Genomic DNA, 23,757 nt, shown 5'->3' on the forward strand with positions numbered 1-23,757 from the left:
TACAGACAAGAGTTGGCTTTATTCATGGACAGAGGGGCAGCTGTGTCACTGGCAGCTGCCCCAGGATTGCACACACAGCGACAGTGGGAGGTATATATCCATGCCACAGTCACAACACAGAGCGCTGGGGACAGGAAAGGGAGGGTACTCCTTTTGTTTGGGATACACAGACACAACTTCTGCACTGCAAAATCAGGGAGTCTCTGTTACAAGACCAGAGGGGTCAGGAAAGGGAGAGGTCACAAAGGCGTAAACAATCCATTCAAAGATATAAAAAAAAGTTCCACCAATGGTAATGGAGCGGAGTTGGCGTGATTCACGTGCAAGCAAATGTACAGCAGGGCCAGCGCAGGGTCCCAGCCGAGGTGATGGGATGCTCTGCTTAAAAACGGAGAAGATACAACATGCTTCTTACAGACACAGGGAAGCCTGGTCTTACTGCGCTGGGAGGGAAACAGGGCAGTAAGACCGGGCTCACAAATGCGCGCACATACACAAACCGCTGCGGTCAGGGTTTGTCTTCAGAATTCTTGGTTTCTCTTAACGCTAAAGACCACGATACATAAAACACAGATCCCGATGAGGTCCCTTGGAGCAGAACTGGAGGAAGAACTCATGACAAGATGGGGGTGTGGGAGCTCCTCTCCGTCGCCATCAGCATCAAGATCTTCCTTTGGAGAGGTGGATGAGTATTGGGAAGGGGAGGGTCATTATTGTTATTGTGCTGCTGGTGGAAGTGTCGGGAACAGGGATGGCCATTATGCTTCCGGCTCGTATTCCTGATATTCCTCCTAAAAAGAAACAAATTTTCTTTCATGAGATGAAGGAAGGGCATGGGCCAAAATAATGCAGCATTGGAGTTGGGCAATGGCCAGGCAGGGGACACCTGGACAAGCTTATCTGAGGCAGAGCTTCCAGGCTCACTCATTCTATTCTAGTGGGAGATGCCAAAGATTAAACATGGGACCTTTTGCATGTAAAGGATATGCTCTACCACTTGAACCATGTCCCTTCCCCACCTACTGCTTGCAAGTGCAGCTTGGATCACCAGTTGATGGGATATGTGAATCTGTCCCTCGGGGGACTGATGGAAGGTTAATATACTTTGTTTCCCAGAATTCCCCCACTCCCATTTCCTCATCAGATTGCTCTAATTCACCTCCACTCACCTGTGGTGGTTCTTCATAGTTCTCACCCTCAGGTTCCAACATTGGCTCTATCAGTGGCTCCTCCACAGCTTCCTGACCAACCTCCTCAGGCTGCCAAAGACAGAAGTGCATATTACTCATTGCTGACAGCACCCTCCCAATATATACCCTCTGAAAGCCCCAGCATAGCCATAATCAACTGTCCTTGGGTACTGTTGGAGCTCAGGGATCTATGTAAAAGTTATGTAGGATGTATATGTTACACACTTTTTTTAGTCCCATTTTGGAAAACATTTAATCAGGTTGGTGATAGCACTGAGCCCTGGGGAATAGGGGTGGGTAGGGTGAGAATATGATGTCATCAATTAGTTATACAACAGGGCTACTAGGAGAAGAAGGAGGGGGTTGGTAGAGGGCCAGGTTTCCACGACTCCCCTGGAACAGGTAGTTACGTGGTCACAGCCTCTTCCTTTGGGGCAGGCAAATGACTAGATAATACAAAGTGGACAGGATTTAGCCCTTGCTAATACCCACCCTATTGCTGTGATAATCCTGAATTCCAGTCTGCAGCCTCTTCCTATATCATGCCTGAGATATTCTCACAACTTGTATCAACTCCCAGGAGTGATCCAACATTGCTCCTGAGTCCCCCTTTCCAGTACAGGTACTGTGCTTGACAACCTCCATGGCTCCACGAGTCCTTTGTTTCTCCTAGATTTCTGAGACCTGTCGCAAATGTTTACATATAAGGAAGGAGGCAGGCCATGTTGGCAGAGGCCAGACAGGTTTATAGATTGGATTCAGACTACACTATGCCTTTTGCTGCCACATGAGTATGCTGGAACCTTTCTAGAATGTCTCAATGGAAACTCCAGCCTCGTTCTTGAGGTCGTGGCCACCAAGCTACCTTCAAGGGCCAACCTGTGAAATTGCTCTGACAGGAAGGTCTGTGCTAAATAAGGTCCCATTCTTTAGAGGGGCCCTGGGATAGGATCTGTTTGGGACAGTAGGTTCCTGCATTTCAGTGTTGATTTTCTACTTTAGATACAGGGCATAAATAGCAACTGCTACAAAAGTAGCTCATCCCCAACTTTCAGCTGCCAGGTATAAAATAGCCTTATGTTAGCTTTGCTGTAAAAAGTGATCAAGCAAGCTTAGAGGTGGGCCTGAGGAGCTGCCTGTCAAGAGAGAGGCCCCTCCTCCATGATAAAATCAGAGAAGGGAGGAGGAGAGAGCACAGCCTCACTGACTGTTGGGATTTGTCAGTTGGGCGTAGACAGCCTGAGAGAAGGCCAGTTTGTGGAGGGGTGTGTGATCTAAGCCCACCTGTGTCACCCACATCTCATTGTGGCAGCCTTTAAATGACCCCAGAGTTAAGAGTCAGTGTAGCTAGGGGATTGCAGCAAGTTTCTGTATTTCTCGAGTATATGTTGTCTCTTGAGCCTTGTTTTCCCCCTGTAAACCCTGCTTTTTTGCCTGAAATAATCAAATGCCATTTTAAATATCTGGTGAATCCCGTGGTGTGATCTTAGAGATTCCTTCCCCATGATGCCTTATTTATTTTTATTTATTTACACATTCATACACTGCTCCATATCTATACTGGTTCCGGAACAGACAACAACAACAACAACAAAGGCACAACTGTACAAAAATAAAAAGAATAAAACACCATATTAAAAATTATTAAAAACAATGCCAATAAGAACGTGGCTGGTCATTTAAGAAATGCTTCCTGGAACCGAACTGGAAACACTAGCCAGCTCTACCATGAAGTAAGAGGAAGCAGGAACAACAGGTGGTGGAGTATGGGAAGAGTGATGCTATTCCCCTTCAAAGGGTCTACCACTTCTTGGTCCTGCTGGCCACCTGCATGGCAGGCTGGCTAGCTAGCCAGTCAGTCATGCAGGCAGCCAGCAGGTCCAAGAAGCAGCTACTTGTTAGCTTCCTCGCGTACTGCACCATGCCTCTCCTCCCATTCCACTCCTCTGCTTTTTGGGCCTGCCTGCCAGCTGGCTTACTATTCTTCGCACATGCACACGCCTTCCCAGCATGCTGCCTGTACAGTATTTCCACCTTCAGGAGCCATGCAATGCCTGCATGAAGTTCCAGGACATCTCGTGATACTTGGCCTGATGCATAGGTGCCGCATGGCTCCTGAAGGTGGAAACACTTTACAGGGAGCATGCTGGGAAAGCATGTGCATGTGCAAAGAACACTAAGCCAGCTGAAGGGCAAAAAGTGAGCAAGCAGGCAGGCAGATCGATCGAGAGGGAGGCAATGTCAGCTGATCCCTGTTTCAGGTGGCGACCTGCCTTGGGCTGGGCGGAAAAAACACAATGTTGGCGCCTGTCTGAACTCCAAAGGCAGGGAATTCCATAGGAAGGGGGCGACAACACTGAAGGCTCTTCTCATGGTGGGCTCCATTCTCAACCTTGCCTACTGAGTCTGGATTTATAAAGCCCAAGTGTGCTCCTAGCCCAGCCATGGGGATATGGCAAAGAGGGATTAGTGGAGGTGACACTACCTGAGCAGAACCTGGGAATAAACAGTTATTTATTAATATTGGAGAGCTTCCTAAGTCATTGAGTATGTGCCACAGTTGCAATTCTTGATTGGTGGGGTGGGATGGAGGAATTTAAGAGACAACTGGCTGGGAATAGCTGGGAAGCTACAAATAGTCCTGACTTAGTATTGACATGTGGGAAGGGGGACCCAGAGTTTTCTGAGCTTTTCTGTTCCATGCACAGGAATGCCCTTGAGGTAATAGGGGTGATCTGTCTGATGACTTGGCTTACCCATGTTTAGATAATTCAGGGAGGACTTACATACTCAGCTATTTTATTTCCATGTCTCCAATTCCATTGCAAAGGTCTGCTGAGGCTATGGCTGGTGGATCTATAACCCTTGGGTTCTTTGTTGCTGGTCTCTCAGCCCCTCTTTAGCTTGACAGAGGAGTGAGTTGTGATTGGCACAGAACATCCAGTCCCCTGCCCATCCCAGAACAGGAGCTGCCAAAGGCAGGGGAGGAGGGGGATACCACTTCAGAGTACCCTTCCCCCATGCTGAGTAGAAAAGAGCGCCTGCTCCTGCCCGGCTGCGCTGGCCTCATTTCTTCTTCAGCTGTTGCTATTTTAAGCTAAGCTGGAAGCAAACGGCTCGGTGGCAGCTTGGCTGCAAGATTCAAGAGACCTTCCTCAGATCGACCAGCCCTGCAGCTTCCAGACCGTTTCAGTGCATGCCGCCTGCCCACCCACCCAACTGTGCAAAACACATTCGCTGACAACCGTGCACGTAGGCATGCGTCTGAGCACATGCCAGCACAAATGTACTGCAAAGACAAAACACAGGAAGCCCCATTAATGTGTGATGCTGACATAAACGATTAAAGACACCATTTGAATGTACACAATTATTGGCATGTACATACATGCTTGCATTGCGTTATTGTATGGTACATGGCACACGTGTTATTGTATGGTACATGGCACACACTTTCTCAGGCATGGATGTTGTTCTCGTGCACAGGCATGCCTGTTCCTGCCCACACGATTTGTACTCTCAGTCTGACAGATGTCAGAATGACTGGCAACCTGGACACTCTCATATCCCTGTCACACAAGCTTATTGCTGTTCCTCTTTCACTGCTCACCCAAATGCACTTGTGTTCTGCCAAGGACAGGGTACAGCAAACCCAATACTGTGGCCAAGATTCTGTTTTGTGTGATGAACCTAGGCAAGCAGGACCTTGCACCAATCCCAGATTCCACTTGTTCTCATTTCCCCAAGAGATTCTAGGGATCTGCTGCCCTTTGTTTTGATGAGAGATTCGTATTGCCACTGGCTGCAGACCGTTAATAGCAGACCTGAAGGCTGTGGGATGCTCACCTTTAGGTCAGTTGGGAATTCATCTTTTTTGACCAGGCCTGTAGCAGCTGCGATATTGCCAGCCCCAGAGAAGACAGCTCCACCCAGCTGGGATGCCTGCTCCTTCGTCTTCTCAGCAACTATGAACACCAGGAGAGGGAAACCAACAGACTTTACGAGGCCATGTAATTAGCTCTTTATACAGTCTTCACACTATGTGGCCTTTCACACCCTGTATGAGGGGCCAAGGCTCTTGACATCTGGAAGGCTGTAGTGACTATTGCAGTAGGCAGATGGATCATATAGACATCTTCTGCTATCTACCTATGTGTTCCATGCAATACCCCTTCTCTGGGCTTGACACTGCTTCATCTATTCACTATGCATTTAGGAAAGCCCATTTCTTTCCCCACCTCAGTACTTTGCTGGCTCAAGTTCACCAAACCATTCAGGTTCCTATGCCCGCCTCCCATGAAAGCTGAGGTTGTATCTTAGCCAATCCCTTCAGCTGGCTCTGCAGGCATATGAGAAGCAGCTGAAAGCTTTGTCCTGGGTCCAGTTACATAAGAGGCTTTAATGACATCACTGACCTATTAGCCTGTGATCTCTTTAGCCACCCACTCACTGACCAGACAAAGCCAATCCACAGGGGGTGTGTGTATGTGGAATCCAACAAACAGCCAGTACCTGAGGCCACACCTTGTGCAACGCCTTCCCGAGTTATGCTTCCTAAAGGGAAAGAAAGGATGAATAATTAAAAGAGCCAGACATGTGCTATTTCTGGGAGGGGGGGAATGTGCACAGCAACAGCCAACAGGATAAGGAATGGTAACTTAGCCAATGCCCTGAAGTCCCAGTCACATTTCCCTGTCCCAGTCACAGACTCCTCTCAGGGAGATAGTTTTCCTGTAGGATAAAAAATGATGTGATGTGGTGCTTCTTCATGTATCTCATCTTTTATCCATCCTGTTCAGTCTGATCAATCCTATTCAAGTTGCCTTATCAAGGATTAGGGGAGAAAATTCTAGACATGAGGCCTTCAGGAAGAGAAGCATTCGGGAGGGGCAAAGGGTGTGTGTGGAGGTATCAGGTCGTGTGACTATGCCACAGGAACACCTGAGGAACTGGACCTATGCAGGCTCCCAGGGACAACAGGGACCCACAGGCCTCAAATCGATGGAAGTTCTCCAATTCACAGACTGCTTATTGTTTTCTCTGTGGGCAGCAGCTTGAGGCTGGATGTGCTATTTCAAGCACCTCTGGCCAAATGAGGTTGAACTGACTTCCCTTGGCGATGACGTCTAGGCTTGCATTGCTATGAGGCCCATTTGAACAGGAGCAGTTCCTGTGATCTGTAAAACCACCAAGAAACAAGGGACAGGGAAGAGATGGGAAAAGGATGGTGTGGAGTCAAAAGGCACATCAAAGGTGTCTGAATGAATCCAGATATGTACACAGATACTGAAACAAAGCTGGCACCTCAGGATTTATCACAGACATGTTAACTGATGAAAATAAAATGGGTTTCGTAAACCCTTAAGTCACCAGTAAAGATTAACTGAAAGATAAGGCACACTAATATGTCGGGTGATCAAAAGCAAAGGAGGGCAGGGCTCCTGTACTGTTCAAAGATGAAGAGAAGGAACTGTGGCAGATGCAACTTGTCGCACAAGGTCCAAAATGCTCCACCTACTGAAAATTCTCTCTTAAAGGTAAAGGAGCCCAGTCCTCCTTTGTTTCTGACCATTGTAATGTGCAGGTGTGTATCTGTCTAGAAGTGATACCCCTCCCAGTGAAGGTGTCGTGTCACATTCCAGTACCACCCCTGCTCTACTGCAAATTAGGTAGACTGAAGGATGGGCTTCAATTTCACCATCTAGGCTGCCATACAAGCCTGCTTGAACTGTAAGGACCAATCTTAGCTTACCGAGCTCTATACAGCCCAGGACACAGAACTAGAAATGGCCAGAAGTATTAACGCCATGGAAAGAAAAAGGCAGTTTTTTGGGTCTGGAACCCAGAAATGTTGGGGAAAATTGAAAAATATGTAATGTTTTTACTCTTTACAGCTCTAAAGATACGTTGTTACTTTAGGAACATAAAAGGTTGGTTTCAGATCCTTCGTTGTGCCAGCAGAACACCGTTTGCAGAACGGGACTTCTGTGTCCTCTCCTCCCTGCTGCAGCTCCTAATGCACCCTCCAAATCTGCTCTAATGGTTGAGGAACCCCTCTGGAGCAGATTTGGAGGATGTATGGGGTGGGGGCTGCAGGGGAGGGATAAGGATCTGGAATCCTCATTCTGCAAAAAATGTCCTTCCACAGGCAGAATGAAGAATCTGGATCTAAGTCCAGATGTATTATGCTTAATGTGGTTTGCTCATATACATTTTTAAAAAATTAAAAACAAATTAGCTAAATTTGTTATTACTGTCTGAATAAACTATACTTTTGCATTTAAGATACCAAACATGATAACTTTATGAGCAAACCAAGATATAAATGTCATATTTTAGGTTTCTATATTTTGTCTGATCCGAGGGAACACAGCAAGTAGTCCCTGAGATACCTAAACCATTCTAGTAGCCAGAAAAAGCATGAAGAACTGGAAGCAGAGGAAGATACGTCATCTGTTCCTGTTTGTGAGGAATTGGTTGGGATGGAATTTAAGGAACGCTGATCTGAAGGAAAAGCTTTGAGAGCTTATTTAACTGGGGAAGACTCTCTTACCTATTAGGAATAATCAAGCATATTTAATTAAGAAACTTAAAGCAATCTCAACCTATTTGAAGAGTGACATTTTATTCCCTTTTGTAAATATTTCCCCATAATAAACATCTTAATTGTTCATTTTGAACGTTTGTCTCTAGAGGTGATGTCAATCCATGCATATGTCATAGGAGACAGACCACTGACTTTCCCCACCCCTTGCTTTTACCGTGGCTTTATTTTGGTGGCAGTGGTTAAAGATTGTATAGTTGAGGTAGCATTCCCTAATGGTGAGTTCTAATTGGGAACTTTATTAAAAACTGTGACCATGAGTTCCATAGAAAGAAACATAGGTGGGATATTTGACACACATTGCCATCACATGTGGTGACAGTGTTTCTCTCATGTGGGTTTTAAAACTACGTTCAAAGCATCTAACCGGAACAAGCCTAGAAAACAAAGGACTCTAGAATAGAACACAAATGGTCAAGAATGCACATTTTCTTCACATATTATATGGTATCGCTAGTCACATGTTGGGAAATTTGCATGATGTGGAACCTCCCTGAATGTCTTTCAGTAAAAGATTCATTAGCTAAATAATTTTAGTAAGGGATAGAGGAAATAACTATGCTGGGAATCTTACAGAGAAGATTAAGAAACCATTTCCCCCCATAACTACAACATTTCCAGAAATGTTACATCTCTAGTCTTTGTCTTACTATTGTGTAGTTTTTAGAAATCATTTTGGGAAGAGTAAAAACTGGGTAGCAATATATGAACACCTTATCTTATATATTTTACTTGTCACTGTAAAATAAAATATTTCATAATAAAAAAAAACATTCAGTGTTTCAAAAGAAAACAAACAAAAGATCCATGGTGAAAAACGAATCAAAACAGAAAGCAGTGGCATCAGGGAGGGGAGTGTGTGTCCCAGAATGTTTCTGGGGCCGGATCGACACTATTGCTTTAAAGCGCTTTATAACAGTTTTATAGCGCTTTAAAGCAGTTAAAGCACTTTATAACTGTTATAAAGCGCTTTAAAGCAGTAGTGTCGATCCGGCCTAGGTTTTCTTCCTGGGCCTTCACAGCGCTACTGGGAACTGGCTCCTGAGTCTGAGCAACTAATCTCTAGGGTGAGGAGGCTGTGTAGCTCTTGCTTCCTCATTGTCGACTTGGATCTTGTCCTCTGCTTGGCTACATTTACATTTAGGCAAGTATATCCTTCTTTTCCAGGCAAACCCCCTTCACAATGCAGCTTACAATAAGTTAAAATAGCGTAAATACAAATTAACTTTGCCCTTCCACTTGACTTTGACCCCCTCTGATCCTGATTTGTTGTTTTGGAACTCAAACCCTGCCCCTTTTGGACTCTCCACCTGCTTCTGGGATTTATATATAGGATTGCAGCCTTAGACTCTCAAGATGGAAGATCTGTGGCAGGTGTCTCTCTGCACCCATTTCTAGTATGTTGTGTACTATTGCTAGGTGCTGTGGGATTTAGAGTATTCAAACTAAATGGCACTCCCTATCCTATGAAACAGTTAATTTATATTTTCATATAGATGGGGAAGTTTGGGTGGGTGGGTATTGCAATAGAAAAGTGGTAGGTGTGTACAAAACTGAAGTACTCCCTCCCAGCTTCCTCCCTTCCAAGCACCCATTCCCAAAGTTCGTTTTCCTTACAGGAAATTGCTGTCAGGGTTTAAATGGACACATATATGTGCAACATGCAGCTTGCCCCTTAGATTAGGGTGCAGAACATGCGGCCCTCCGAATGTTGTTGGACTGCCACTCCCATCATCCCACACTTTTGGCTCTGCTGGCAATGGATGATGGAAATTGCAGTCCAGTAAGATCTGGAGAACCATCCATTTCCTCCTCCCCACCTCAGATCAAGGGCTTTGCTGGACCTACCATGGAATCCGTGCAAGAGGAGGGGTGAGCCCGTGCTACAAGTAGCGTGGGCCGTCGCGCCTGTCTACACATAAGACGCGACGGGCTGCAGGAAGGACCCGTCACGTCTGCCATTTTTTTTAGTTTTAAAGGGCCATGTGCGCAGGAGTGCACCAATGATAAAGGTAAGGTGTTTTTTTTTAAAAAAGGGGTTCCCCGCTCCCCCTGGCTCCGATGTCCCCCCGCTCTGGTTCCTATGTCCCCCATCTCCTCCTGGCTCCGTTTCCCCTCCGCCCGCGATCTCGGTTTCCCCTCCCCCCGCGATCTCGGTCCCCCCCACCCGGCCACGACCTCTGTTCCCCCGCCCGCAAGCTCCGTTTCCCACACACACACACGTGATCCCCCGCCCGCGATCTCCGTTTCCCACCCACCCACCCCGGCTCCAATTCTCTCCCATCCCCCCTGGCTCCGATTCCCCCCCAATCCCCCTTGATTCCAATTCCCCCCATCCCCTCCCGGCTCCGATTCCCCCCCATCTCCCCACCCTGCTCTGATGGCCGCAGCGCTCCTGTGGAGCATTGCGCGCCATCTGCTGCTTTTCCCAGCTACTCGTGAGTAAATGCAGTAGCTGGGAAAAGCAGTGGAACAGGCTACATGCCCACAGTCTCGGGCTCAGCCCGAGACCGCAGAAAATACTGGGCCACAAGTGGTGCCAGTTACCCCAGGGCCAGGGAGGTTTGACTCCTGCCTCAGACCAGGATCCCCTGTGCGTCATCTGGACGCACAGGGACGAGCCCAGGCCTCGCACCGGGCTAACCGCTCATCTAGCAAAGGCCCAAGTCTCTCAGGGTCTAGCCCCTCTGGTCAGACAATCCTGAGAGCTAGTCAAGAGATGGGGCCAAAAAGGAAGCTAGAAATCTAATCTAGAGTAGTGTGAGAGAGCAGTAGGCAGCAGATTTGGGAAGGAAAGTGTCCCTGGTTCTAAACATGTGGGGCTAAAAGCTGCTTAGCATATCTTGGCACTATATAAACATATTACAGTGGTTGTCAAAGAGACTTATTTACACAGAAGGACAGATGATTGGTCGCTGAAATGCAAAGATGCACGGCCCTACAGCGTTCTAGCTGCAAAGCTAGGCAACTATCACAGCAGTATGTCAAGGTCTTGCGCTGGAGCTGAAACAAGAGTTGACTCTCAACCAGCAGGTTCATTCCAAGCCAAAGGACTGTGCTGTATGTTGTAATCAACCATTTAAATCCTCCAGAACCCCACCATTTCTGGGTTTGCAATGGAGTGACCATAATTGAGTGACCAATTAACAGGAAGCCAGTCAAATCATTGTTCTGACAAACATGACTGTCCAATACATGCCTTCCAAATGCCTCTCTGTCGCATTCACATGTTGCCTTTTTACATGTGTACTTGGGCAGGGTGGGGGCACTTAGGCATATACCTAAAAAGCATGATGTACAGAGTGGTCTATGATGTCCAACTAAAGAGATAATGAAACCTGGAAGAATGGCAGCTGCTTCATTTCGCCTTTATTTTATTCACTCATTTATTGCATTTACATCCTGCCTTTTTTCCTCCAAGGAAACCAAGATGATGCACATAATCCTCCTGCTCCTCTCCATTTTATCCTCACAACCACCACCACCCTGTGAGGTAGGTTGGGCTGAGAGTCTGCGACTGGCCCAAAGTCACCTAGTGAGCTTTCATGGCTGAGTGGGGACTAGATCTCCCGACTCCCAGTCCAACACTTTAGCCACTACACCACACTGCTCTTCCTTAGGAAGCTCGGAGCAGCTTACATTGAATTCTCAGGCAATTTCCTATCTGAGCACTGGCCAGAACAATGTAACAGCATTATGTGCCAGCATTGGGCTCCACATTAAAATTAATAAATAGTAGTTGCTGTTGTGCAAGAGATATGGAATAAAAGTCCTCGTCCAGCTGAAGTCAGGGGCAACATTCTGCTGACTGATAAGGTTCGTATGTATGTATGTACATAATGTATGTATGTATGTATGTATGTATTTGGTCATACCCAATTCTGCAGTACATTCTACAACTCCCTCATCCAATAGCCATGTTGGCTGGGGATGATAGTTCAACACATTTGGAAGGCACTACGTTGGGGAAGGCAGCTCTGAAACATCATCCCAGTGGTGAAGCTGGGTGTTTACAAATGGAACCACTCATGCCACGTGCAGATGTCTGCATCACAACTGATCCTGAGGTAAGGCCAGAAACTCCAACAAGACAAAATCCAAATCAAGTGAGGCTGGGGATCTCAAGGAACATAGCTAGTGGCAACCATGCCCACTTGTCATGCAAGATGTTGGTAGCCAAAAGGTGTTCCAGACAGACTGCTGCAGAAAGCATCCTCCTTACTATGACTTTACAGCAGATACTGAGAGGTGGAGCTGTTTACCCTTTTGATGGAGGAACCAACATCCTGGGCCCAGAACTCATCTGATATGGTATAAAAGGCCCCCTAGTGGATAAATCTGGGCTAACGGTTCTGTGCACCTCACGGCTGAAACTGGGGCCTTTGCAGATCTTTGATGAGTGTGCTTGTACACAATCAATGCACAGATATTACTCCTGTGGGACAGGGACCTCATATTTTTTTCTTCAGTGTAGTAATTCTGTGGAAAGTATATTGTATTCTTCTAACACCTAACCCAGAAAAGTATGATTCACCACCCCACCCACTCCAGAATAGAAATTGCAATTGTGAGCGAAGTGTGGAATGTGGTTGCTTGAGCTGTCACAGACACCTATGGGACAGGGCCTGTGACGTCACTAGGAATAAGAGATGGAACCGCATCCATTACTTTCTCCCTCCAATTTGTTTTGTAACTCATGACATAGTTTTTGGGCACAGGTTCTGGCTGAAGCTAAGCAGGTTTAAGTCTGGTTAGTATCCGGATGGGAGCCCACTTGGGATGACACCTTGGAGTTCCACAATGGAAGAAAAGCAGGATATAAATGTCCTAAATAAATAAATCTTTTACATTATTTGCTTTCTTGGAGGCACCACTGAAACATGCCCCCCCCCACTCATGTACTCATAAAAAAAAAAAAAAACCTACCAAAAACATTTCCCTGCCTTTTCTAAAGGGAATTTTAAATAAAACAAAACAATAAATAAATAGTATTGAAAGAGTGTGCATTCCTCCTCTCCCATGCTGGGGCACACATTTCCTCTCTAATTATTTTAAAGTGTTGAACACAAGTGCAGCTATTTTGCCTTGAAACAAGTTTTCTCCCCTTTCTAGTCCATCAGGAAAGGATATTGAGCTACTGGCACAGGATCGATGCTAGCGTTAAGCACAGCACTAACAGGAAAAGCACAGATTCTGTTATTTCCTTGAGAAGCCTTTAGCTGTAAATTGCATATTGATGCTTGGGGTGGAGAGAGGGAAAAGTACCCTATTTAATGCTTACGTTCGCTAATGGACAATCTTTTGTGAGGTGTAAAGATCTTCCACCAAGTTCTTATGGTACTTGGAATTCCAAAGACTTGTTGCATAAAAACAATTGGAGGCAGTATAGTGTAGTGGACTGGGACCCAGGAGGCCTGGATTGTAGTCTCCACACAGCCATGAAGCTCATTAGATAACTTTGGGCCAGTCACTGACTCTCAGCTTAATCTACCTCAAAGAGTTGTTGTGAGGAAAAAATGGAGAGGGGGGCCATGTAAAGCCACCTTGGGTTCCTTGTAAGAGAAAAAAAATGTGGGATTTAAATGTAAAAATACATAAATAAGCTACACCTCTACTCTTCAGGTACCCAAAAGGGTGAAATGGAGCCTGGTTTATATCACATATGCTGGGAAAAACTGGGCGTTCCTCACTTTCAGCTCTTAACAAGGTCCAGGTAAAAAGTGTAGGTGTAACTGGGGTCTGCCAAGTTCTTCAGTCAAAGCATTCTATCAAAATTAAAGCTTCTGTAAATCAGCCTCCATCTTGTCAGATCATGAAGAAAAGCTGCAAAATGTTAATTTACACACAAGGTGAGTTGCTGAGACTGCCAAGATCCTAAAGTGGAGCCACGTTTGCCCCCGCCCCGCCCTTGCCCCCACTGAATTTGTCACCATGGCGATGGCAAGAAAAGTGACAATTTTGCAAGAAAAGGAAGCACCTGCCTTGTTTGGAAGCCAAATTGGAGCATGATTCTGCTTGCGAACAAAGTGCACATTCCCCGTGCACCTTTTCTTGCAAAATTGCTGCTTTCTCTGCTGCCGCTGCTGCCACAACAGCAAATTCGGTGGCAATTTCATCAGCAACAGTTTTGCTGAATTGGTGGTGGTTTGGGCCCCAGTGGGTTCCAGGGGCAGGGAAATTAAGCTCCTCGACCCCTGATGTTGCCCATCCTCTCCTAAAGGCTATGTATCCACCCAGCTGGTTAGTATACACAGCAGTGTAGCGGTGTGGGTGAACCTCTGCAACGATGCTTCCATTTAAGACAATGTGATTTTTGGTTCCATGAGGGCTGGTTTCACCCTCAGCTGCTGTGTGAGACACCCTAAGGCAACAGTGTGGATGGACCTCGTGACTCAAGGAGCAACGGTATGTGTAGGAGCCTTCCTTTGCAAAGAGGGTAGATGTTCTCTGGAAACAGCGGGCGTTTCGACATCTACCTGAATCTGCTGTGACTCATGCAGGAGGCCATTTGTAACTACAACGTTCAACACTCGTCTGAGTGTGCAAAGAGCATGAGACAATCATTTAGAGTAGCATCACAGGAACCGCACCAGGAAAGCTCTACCCTCAGATCTAGATGTGTGACAGTGCCCCATTGTTACTCAGCAGTGAAATAGTGCTCCGTCTATGTTCAGGGGCACTCAGTGATGTAGTGGAGCAAGGACCCACATGGTCAAAACGCCAGGAGTTTTTGATCAGCAGGGACGCTGATGTCATTTGCTGCTACCCCCGACCCCCCGCTCAGAATTCCCTGTTCTCAGCTGAGCTGAGCTGCAATTCTCACAGGGGGTAGGGCTGGGAAATCCCCCCCCCCCCCCGCAACAATACAATGTTTTACGCTATCCTGGTTGTAACACAAAGTATTGGGGGGTGGCTTGGTCTTGAATGAACAATCAAGACCAAATAACTTTACAAAAGTTACCTGTTCCGGGTGATGAAAACTGCTAGAATTGGTTTGTTGATATAGATCCACACAGCTGCCTGTATTTTTGGAATCTCCTTGGGATGGGGGTGGCTATGGGGACTGTCATGAAGAGCGCCTGCACTTCAACATTTACCACTGCACTACTGGAGGCACTCCTATCTCTCTATAAAGAACCATAAGGTGATGCATAGCTATGAGAACAACTTTGTATGCTGGAGGTTCCAACCTGTAAGAAGAACTTTGTGTTGCTAAACACCAGGATATATAAACACAGCTGGGAATAGGAGGAGCGGCTGGGAGGGAGCAGAGGGAGCGTCAGCATAGAAACGTATCTTTGCTGAAGCGGTTTGCACAGAGGCCTCAAGTAAGTGGGAGAGGGGACAGCGGATGCGATTGAATGGGGGAGCGTCTGGGAGGGGGGAGCCCAGAGAGGACGCTGGGCAGCTTGCCAGCACACATGGACGCCTCAGATAAGTTCCATGGGTCAGCGGGCAGCCGAGCAGGGAGTGGTGAGCAGCTGGGAGGGAGCGGGGGTGAGTGCCTTGGAGTGGGAAGAGTCTAACGGACTCCCGGTTGGCCTCGCACCCGGCTTTTCTGGGCACGTGTGGAAAAGCTAGAAAAGTATGATACTGAGCAATAAAGTACTAGTGTGCACATACACCAAGGCTAAGCCCTTATGCTAACTGAGTCCTGGCATTATTTAATTTGCCTCTCCATAGAGCGTATATCTCCCTCCCTTCTAATTCCACTGCTTTCCATGGGCCCAGCCTCAACATATTTGGGCAAGCATGCACGAGCTCTCCTGTAGCCAACTTTTTAGCCCTGCTTGTTACCTCAGCCTCCGGTGGGCAATTCTGAGACAGCACTTGCTGTGCTCAACTTCCCTTGCCAGCAATTCCAATCTGCTCCCCCAGGGGCAGCCTCCCCATGCAGCAGGGTGAAGCAATCCGCTTCAGGTGGTGTCATAAGGGAGTGATGGGGTGGGGGTGGGACATAGATGAAGGCAGAAATGTTAATCTGAATGGTGCAGTAATAGCTTTTAAAGGGGAGAGGGACAGATACTGTTGAAGTGCAACTTCCATCAGCCCCAGCCAGCGTGAACAGGGGTGGTGAAACCTGGAGGGTCACAGGCTTCCCCACTCCTGCTTTAAACTAGGCGGCCCTGATGAGTGGCAAGGGAGCATTTAGGCTGTGTGCCAGGCAGCAAAATGTCTGGCAATGGCGCATTGACATTTCCTTTGTAATACTTTCATTGGCCACCTCTGCCCAGCCAATGAGCCTTTCCAGCCACTGCGGCCAGCTGCACCCAGCTTTTCTCTCCACGTTCCCAGTGTGTCCCAGCAGCCTGTCCGAGCAACGCCTGTGCATTTGCCTCCCAGCAGAGGGCCCCTGCATCGCCTTGACAAGCCTTCCTGCTCCTCACTGGGGCCTTTCAAGCCCTGGGAATGCAGCTGAGGCCAACACACTCCAGCCCTGCCAGCAGGGAATCCCATAATCAGCCATGGGAAAGAGGCTCACAGCCTCAGAGAGTGTGGTAGGTGAGGGCCGCTGTCAGAGCCATCGCAGTAAGTCCTCTCTTAGGCAGAGTAATCTGCCATGATCTGATTTCCCTTAACAGGTCCCGTGGGGACAGGCCAGAGTACGTGTGCACAGGACCTGAAATATCACCCACCTGGACAATTGGGAAAAGAGGGCTCCAGCCCACCCAAGGCTCTCTCCGCTACTCCTTCAGACAATGCAATTGGCAGGAGGGCTGTTTGACTCCCTTGGAAGCTTGCCAGCCACTGCCCCAGAGAAGTGAAAATCCTTCCCTGGCAAAGAGCATTAGCGTGTTGACTGCCCAGAGGCCAGGCGCCGGCCAAGGATTTCACACCCTTCTCAGTCTGCTGGACCGGGGTGACCTGAGAGGTTGTAAACAACCGCCATTCCAAAATGGACACCTTGGGGCAGCTGTCCCTCCGGCCAAATCCGCACTTCAGAGTTTCCTATGGCACATCTGCCCACAGGGAGATGCACAACCCAGAATAGTAGGGATTAGCCATCAAACCCAGCACAGCTGTCTTTCCCTTCTTGCAAGGCTCTGCTTGCTCCTGGAAAGTGTGGCGCAGGAGAAGCGAAGGGGGGCGATTGACACACATGATCGGAAATGCATCTTTACCTCTAATATTCAGGTTTTAAAAAATGCATGTTGGTGCCCATCTCCCCGCCCCCAAAGCAAATGCCAACTTCAGAAGAAGGGGGATTTTCCTCAGGACAGCAACAAGGAAGGAAGGAATTAAATTCCCTGTCCATGCCTGCTCTGATCCCATTCGTTATCATGTCCCTCCTGCCCCCCATGGGCCCAAACAAGTTGATGGGAGTAGGAATTTAAAAGAACCTATACATTAGATGCAAAGACCCATTTAATATCAAATATAGATTGGACCTTAGATAGGGCCTTAAAAGATCCTGCAGGCCCTAGTTACTAGGTTGGGCACAGAACTATGTGACAAGGATTCAAAACCCTTGTCAGTCATGCACTTACTCTCTCTCTCTCTCTCTCTCTGTGTGTGTGTGTGTGTGTGTGTGTGTGTGTCTGTGTGTGTGTGTGTGTGTGTGAGAGAGAGAGAGAGAGAGAGAGAGTAATCCCTCCCCCCAGAATGAGTTGTTGACCCAGTTCACATGATCAAACAACCCATGGTTAACAAACCATGGGTTGTCTGTGAGGACTTGAAGCTAGTGAGCCTGCTTGTTCCGGCATGTTCACCCACTTCTGCTTTCCTAAACAACCCAGGAATGCCCCATTTCTAGATTATCATTATGTCTGAACCCAGAAAGTCCAGTTTGTTTGGGGATTAAACAAGCCAGAGTTAACCCAACAAAAAAATCATGGTTTTACTCTGAGTTATTTAACCCCTAAAAAACCCAGACTTTCCGGGTCCAGACATAATGGTAATCGAGAAATGAGGCATTCCTGGCTTGTTTAGGAAAGCAGAAGTGGGTGAGCACGCCGGAACAAGCAGGCTCACTAGCTTCCAGTCCTCACAGAGAACCCATGGTTTGTTTGATCATGTGAACTGGGTCAACAACTCATTATGTGTGGAAATTCTGGGTTCAGAAGTAACGATAACAAGGAAAGCAGAAGCAACAAGTTTGCAGGAGGCAGTGCACTCGCTGCCATGCAGCCACAACTAACTATGGGTTAGCCATTACGCGCAAACTAGGTAACTGACTGCAGAATTCAGCTTCCTAAATATTTCAGGTTGTTGATTTCTTTTTTTAAAAGCCAACTTTCCAGCCCTTATGGTTATGAAGATAGGCTTGTAAATATTTATTTATTGCATTTATATACCGCCCCATAGCCGAAGCTCTCTGGGCAGTTTACAAATGTAAATGAATGGGTTACGATGAAATCTCAGAAGTCACTACAGTTACTGTGTAAAATGGGAGTTCAGTGTCCTGTATTGTTCCTTGCTTGTCCTCATGGCTTTCAGAGTAGCAGAAAAAATTATTCACAAGTAAGAAAAATACAACACCTTGCTAATTTCCATGATTACATAGAAACATAGGAGGCTATCTTATACTGAAGCAGTTCATTGGTCCGTCTAGCTAAGAATTGTTGTCAATGACTGGCAATGGCTCTCTGGGTTTTTGAGGTAGGATTTTTTCCAGCTGTACCTGGAGATGCCAGTGATTGAACCTGTGAGCTTCTGCATGCAAAACACAGCTTTCCCACTGAGCCATGGCCCTTTCCCTGATTTATGCAAAGTTTTCAGAATTTGACTTTTCTCACTGCCAAATTTGGGTTACCTTGATTCATGACTGTGATTCCAACCACCCCAAAGCACACCTAGCCTTGGGTGCAAATCCCCCTCTGGGAATGACGATGAACTACCTCACCACAAGAATAATGAGACCAGAGAGACTCAAGAGGAGTGAGGAACAGTAGTGCTTCATGGAACACTTGAGGCTGTGGAACCCCCTTGAAGAAGGGGCAGGCTGGAGGTTTATGAACGTATAAACCTGCCCAACTTGATGCAAACCACTGGTCTTCTAGCTCTGTAATGCTTGGGCTGACTGACAACAGACCTCCATTTTCAGACAGAGATCTTCCCCCAGTTTTCACTACCTGAGATCCTTTAACCCAGGGGTGGGGAATCTGCAGCCTTCCAGATGTCATTGGACTCCAGCTCTCATTATCCCCGGCCAGCATGGCCAATGGTCAGGGATGATGTGAGTTGTAGTCCAACAATATTTGGAGGGACGCAGGTTCCCCACTCATCCTTTAACAGGGAGCTTGGACCACAGACGTTGTGCATGCAAAACATGACCACCACTACGAGCTCCTTTGCCTATCTCCTCTCGTAGATCCACTGCAGCAAGGGCGTTGAATCTCAGGCCCATGGGCCAAATGCATCCTTCCAGGATTCCCCCCGATGACCCCGCCCCTTTCCCCTAACTGCCAGTCAGTGGTTTCCCAGCTTTTGTGCCATTTTCCTCCATTCTAAAAAGCTAGAATGCATCTCTTAAGGCTTAGTTACAGGTACTAAGAGCTTTCATTGAATACATGGTGATATTTGTGCTACTTGGGGCCTCACCCCTTTGGCCCCACCCTCTTTTGCCTTCAGCCCCACCCATCACTAGAATGTGGTCCCCAAGAACTTCTTCAAAATTGAATTCGGTCCTTTGGGCTGAAAGAGGTTCGACAGCCCCTGCACTGGACCCTGGGGATGGGACCACTAGGAGGAAGTCCCATGAGGCATGCAGGTAAGACCTGATGATGCAGCCTTCATCTTGGAATATGGTTTTCCAGTTAGGCTGGAGGAGAACTTTTCTGGTTGTTTTTAGGCTAAAGCCCAAAGGCTGTACAGGCAAAGATGACAAAGCATTTTGCAGACTGACATAACAGAAATCCATTCCTCTACATTTAGGTTTGGGACTGAAGCAAGGAACTAGCTACCTCTCCTTGGTGCTTCTGCCATGTTCTCTGTAGTGGATTGAGCTGTGGGGTGGAAAAGGAGTTCCTTGAGACTTCTCAACACAGAGACCACCTCTGTCTCCTTCTACTGTGCTCTCCCACTGCAAATGGAGAAGGTATTAGTCTATCTAGCCTACAAACACTCCTTCCCTCCTACTTTCCTTCACCTCCCTGACCTCTTGTTCAACGTCTCTTGGGGTCTCTCTTTTATCATTTACAAGCATTAGTTCATAAGGGTAACGGAGGCATTAGATCAGATTGCTCTAAGGGACATGACTTGCTTCCTTGGGACATTCCAATTAAGAAAGCAGCTTTATTATACGGCATCAATAAAGTGCACAATCCTGTTATTAAGTACGCAGAAACCAGAAGTGCCTGTATTAGGATCCCAGAGGGATCCGTTGCAGGCCCAGCGGTCTTCAATATTTCCCTTTAATCAGCAATCTGGAGAAAGGTATTAAAATCCCTGCCAATAAAACATGCCCAAGATACAAAATGGCTCTAGTGGTAATTAATGAGAAGGACGGGGCACTTCCAGCAATCTGGACTGCTTGCTGAGCTGGGCCTGTTCCAAAGAAACATGTTGATGCGGCCAAAAGCAAGGTCATCCATCTAGGAAAGGAACAACGAAGAATGTAGGGCATACCTAGGGAATGGGAGACTCTGTCCTGGAAAGCAGCAGCCCTGGAGTTGTGCAGAAGAACATGGGCCCAGATTCTCTACCACATCCTTCATAGTGCACGAAAACCAGCCCTCGTTGCATTTTCTCACTCGCTACATTTCGGAATCGCCAGCCCAACACCCTACATGGATTTGTTACGCCTTACATCCGCTCACCAACCTTTCCTTTGCACAATCAGCAAAATTAATGAGATGCAAAATGGTGTTTTCTCTCTCTGCTGTTACACTGGTTGCATGCAGAAGTAATTACAATAATTAACCATTGGCTTGTGGGCGGGGTGAATTCTCTACTATAGGCCAAGGCTAGACTCTCCTGACAACTGGAGTCCATAAACAAATCAGCCCTTTTCAGGAGTTCTCACGCTACCTGCCTCTGCCACATTCCCATGCCTGGTCCAGCCACCCTCCATGCATTGGAGGGCAAACATTGGCAGTGGAGAAGCCTGCTCTATGCATGTAGGCACTCAGGGCTGGCATCAAAGGTAGGCTTGGTCGGGCACTTGCTGAGGGCCCACACGGACAAGAGCCCCCTTGACATTGCTCCTCCTCTCCATCATTGTGATTTGCTTTTGCTCCGGCCCAGTTGACAGCAGTGGTGGTGAGGAGGAGCAAATGCTCCTGCCTCCTTGCTCTCTGCCTCTCAGGCAAGTAAGGGGCGGCCATGATGAGAAAGATGAGGAGCCACAGCAGCTAGTGACAATGGAGGTAAGAAGATAGACTCGGTGAAGGAGGGGACCCGCTGAAGGTGTCATGTTGAAGGGCCTCCAATACATGGAGGTTCTGTGCACGATACAGCAACCTCCATGACCAGGGTTCTTAAATTGCAAGTACAGAAGGCTTCCTGCTGCAGATATTTACTCCAATGTGCAGAGGACAGCAAGGCCAGGCTCGAGAATGCAATGGAGGGGGTGGAGCTAGCTAGCACGTCCCACCCCTCTTGTGATTCTAAGCATGTGAGGAGAAGACCGCCTGCACAGGTCTCTAGAATTCAGGGCATCTGAGGCCATAATAACAGAAGGACTTGCATAGACCAATGTTATGCAAGTCTTCTTGGAAGTAAGCACTGGTGTGTTATATGGAGCTTAGTCCCAAGTGAACACAGAACCATAGCATCACTGTCTTCTGTGAATCCAAGATCCAGAAGTTTCTAATGGCAGGTGCAGAGACTCTCTAGGTCAGCCTTGTCCAATGTGGCACTTTAAAAATGTATTGGACTACAACTCCCATCTGTCCAGGTCACCAGGGCCAACAGTCAGTGATGGTGGGAGTTGTAGCCCCAAACAGCTAGAGGAAACCAGGTTGGGGAAGGCTGGTATAGGTACTCTCTCCCTGTAGTAATTTCTTCTGCCCTGATTGCTAACACCCACTCTGCTAGGAAAGGTTGGGACTTCTCAATCTGTACATATAAACAACAAGAAAAATATATTCTGGGGTTCTAGAATTCTGAAAGAACCAAAATTTGAAACAGTCCTGGGAATCTCAGCTTCCTTTATTTTTTTAAAGGAATGGGTTAGTGGTATTTCATAGCTGCGGAGGCCAACCTGAAAATGTAAACCTAAAGTCAGACATGATCAGGCTCAGGTGGACATCCAATGCTCACATGGTAGGACTTCTTTAGTGAGCACCACCATCAGTCACACCTTGTAACCTCCAATCAACTTCACCCTAACCTTACAAGTCCTTTCTCTTTCCCTTATGTCTCAACCCTACTTTTATAGTTGAATCAGGACCTTAAATACGTAATAGCAATTTTGCAAAGAATACAAATCCCTAAAATGCAATTTAAAAGTCATGCAACTATGTTAGGTGTGTAAAGCTATGAAATTAAGCATTTATTTCTAAATTGGCATAATGTATTCCAGTTGCAGAATCTCAACTTTTTTGCTGCAAAACTGAGATTTTTTAAAAGCATATAATTCCAGGGCTCCTGATATCCTTTTTTTAATGGCATCTGTGCAGAAACACTGCAGAGAACTAGACAAAGAGTTTTCAGAAAGCCTGGAGAAATACAGGCAGCAAGGAATAAAGTGGGAAAACATGGCAGCTACTGCAGTCCCAGCTTCTGCCAGGAAAGACAGGGATATAAAAGATGAGGAAGTAATTGTGCACAGGTGCTTCCAAAAGGGGGCACCGTAGAGCAAAAAGGCAGAACTTATCGACTGGTGGAAATTTCCTTACTCCAGTTACTATGAGCGAGAGGTATCTTAACTCCACTGCTTCCAACAAGATGTGCTGCTATATGCCACGCCAATTAGCAGGTTTCTAATTTCATTGGTAAGTCGTCCTAGAAGCATAAGATGCAAATAATGGTGCCTTTTCTGTAGTAAAGCAACCAAGAACAGAAAAACCCTATACTTTGTGAAATGGAGGGGGAAAGGTATAGAAAGATAAGATGTGAGGAAGAGAAAGATGGTCAAGATAAACAGCAGGTAAAAGTGAAAAATGGCCTCTAGAGACCGGAGAAACTAGGCTCAAGTAGCATCCACAGGGTTACTTCAGTTTAATGAATACACTTAAACTCTTTCCACTCTTTAAGTCTTGTAGCATTCACACTGGCCCCATTCAGAAGGCACCTTAAATCATGGATTTAACCATGGAGGTTAAGCTAGAATGCCAGGCCGTGTTCAGAAGACACCTTAAGCCATGGTTTTAACCATGGTGAATAAGTCTTTTAAGCCATGGTTTAAGGTGTCTTCTGAACACGGCCTGGCATCCTAGCTTAACCACCATAGTTAAACCTGTGGTTTAAGGTGTCTTCTGAACAGGGCCACTGAGAGAAAAAGTAAAGTGAAGATGGAACAGGAGTAGGGGCTCCTCTTTAAACCTCAGGCCACCATCCTCTGCACTCCTATTTAGGGCTAAGTCCCCTTGCCCTCAGTGGGATTCACTCCTGAGCAGACATGTATAGGATTGCATGGCTGTTCTTCAACTGTTCGTTCATGTGATCATCACAGGAGAAGGACCTGCTCATCTCATTCTCAGGTGGGCACTGCTCTCCATCACACGGCATGGTTGCTTTTGGCACAGGAAAAAGAACCAAGAAGAACTCTGGAATATCTCACCACCACACCTCCACTGTGCATAATCCTCCACATCACAGACCATCAGCAGTATGTATCCCCAATCTTAATACATGTGTGAACAAGTACACGGGTTATTAGCACATTTCCTCAAGAATAACCCCCTACAGAAGCACCTAACTCTAGCTGCTTGTACATCTGTGACTCCAACCTAGCATTTCTCCTAGTTTGTGCCTGATGCTCCCCAATGAGACATTGATCACAGTCTGGGAAAGTCTGTAATGATTTGGATTGGGAGAATGCAGAGATTTGGATAAAAAAAGAAAGAACTGGATCTATAA

General features: G+C 46.9%; 1 protein-coding gene across 1 annotated transcript in view; it reads right to left on the bottom strand.

The window, feature by feature from the left end:
* The window catches only part of SNCB (synuclein beta), a 27,828-nt gene continuing 4,071 nt past the window's right edge, over positions 1-23,757 (bottom strand). The window contains exons 3-6 of the mRNA XM_063123347.1: positions 5,703-5,744; positions 5,037-5,155; positions 1,170-1,259; positions 1-791 (exon numbers count right to left, since the gene is read on the bottom strand). Coding sequence (XP_062979417.1) covers positions 759-791; positions 1,170-1,259; positions 5,037-5,155; positions 5,703-5,744 — 284 coding nt within the window. The 3' untranslated portion in view covers positions 1-758. The remainder of the gene's footprint in view (positions 792-1,169; positions 1,260-5,036; positions 5,156-5,702; positions 5,745-23,757) is intronic.

Source organism: Elgaria multicarinata, chromosome 3, assembly GCF_023053635.1.
Source record: "Elgaria multicarinata webbii isolate HBS135686 ecotype San Diego chromosome 3, rElgMul1.1.pri, whole genome shotgun sequence".
Taxonomy (NCBI): Eukaryota; Metazoa; Chordata; class Lepidosauria; order Squamata; family Anguidae; genus Elgaria; species Elgaria multicarinata.